Source organism: Morone saxatilis, unplaced genomic scaffold (assembly GCF_004916995.1).
Source record: "Morone saxatilis isolate NCDOM2014 unplaced genomic scaffold, NCSU_SB_2.0 Contig14, whole genome shotgun sequence".
Taxonomy (NCBI): Eukaryota; Metazoa; Chordata; class Actinopteri; family Moronidae; genus Morone; species Morone saxatilis.
In genome coordinates, this window is record NW_023339696.1 from 4,047,875 (window position 1) to 4,048,897 (window position 1,023).

General features: G+C 47.2%; 1 protein-coding gene across 1 annotated transcript in view; it reads left to right on the forward strand.

The window, feature by feature from the left end:
• Nucleotides 1-10: 10 nt before the first annotated feature.
• LOC118323066 (glucose-6-phosphatase-like) overlaps nucleotides 11-1,023 on the forward strand; it is a 2,471-nt gene continuing 1,458 nt past the window's right edge. Inside the window, exons 1-4 of the mRNA XM_035654985.1 lie at nucleotides 11-234; nucleotides 285-394; nucleotides 483-588; nucleotides 667-782. Coding sequence (XP_035510878.1) covers nucleotides 17-234; nucleotides 285-394; nucleotides 483-588; nucleotides 667-782 — 550 coding nt within the window. The 5' untranslated portion in view covers nucleotides 11-16. The remainder of the gene's footprint in view (nucleotides 235-284; nucleotides 395-482; nucleotides 589-666; nucleotides 783-1,023) is intronic.

A 1,023-nucleotide genomic window follows, 5' to 3' on the forward strand; every position in this document is an offset into this window, starting at 1 on the left:
TTCTCTTGCAGTGGTAATGGACTTGCTCCACAGCTCCGGTGTCAGCAGTACATACTACCTGCAGACCCACTTCAGCCACAGCCAGAGCTACTTCCAGTCAGTCTCCATGGCAACTGACCTGCGCAACACCTTCTTCCTGTTGTTCCCCATATGGTTCCATGTACAGCAAGCTGAAGCCATCAAACTGGTGTGGGTGGCGGTAGTGGGAGACTGGATCAACCTGATGCTGAAATGGTGAGTAGTGGAAATAGGGTGTTAATGATGATGATGATGATGTTGTTAAGGCTTCTGTTTGGAGAGCGTCCCTATTGGTGGGTTCAGGAGACAGGTTACTATGGCAACTCCTCTCACCCAATGATAGAGCAATTCCCCATGACCTGTGAGACCGGACCAGGTAGGGACACATAGTGAGTAGCATGTGTGAGTTAATTCAGGATCTTCTTTGGTCCGTCTCTTAAAACACGTACTTCCTGCCCTAACAGGAAGTCCGTCAGGTCATGCCATGGGGGCTGCAGCGGTGTACTACACCATGATGTCCTCACTCCTCGCCACATTGCTGAAGAAAGAAGGACATCAGATCAGGAAATGGTAAGATCAACCTTACCTGTGTAACCCCTCTGTGCACTGCGAGTAGTCGGAGCAATAACGTGTGTATTTGTCCTCCAGGTGTGTGCGTGTCTCACTGTGGACGCTGTTCTGGTGTGTGCAGGTGTGTGTGTGCCTCTCCAGGGTCTTTGTCGCTGCACATTTCCCACATCAGGTCATCACAGGAGTTGTCATAGGTACGGACAGAGCACACAATGCTGCGTTCAAGTCATGTTGAAAGTATTCTTGTTTAACTGATGGTCAAAGTGAGACTTGTAAAACAAACAGTCGATTAACTGTCATCGATATTAATCTCTTTACATACTATAGAGCCTGTAAACATATGACATGAAGGCAGAATAAGTCTTTCTGTACATTTCTGTTTCTGTAAAAGTAACAAGTAAAAAGACTACGAGTCTAAAGCCATGCTAGCGACTC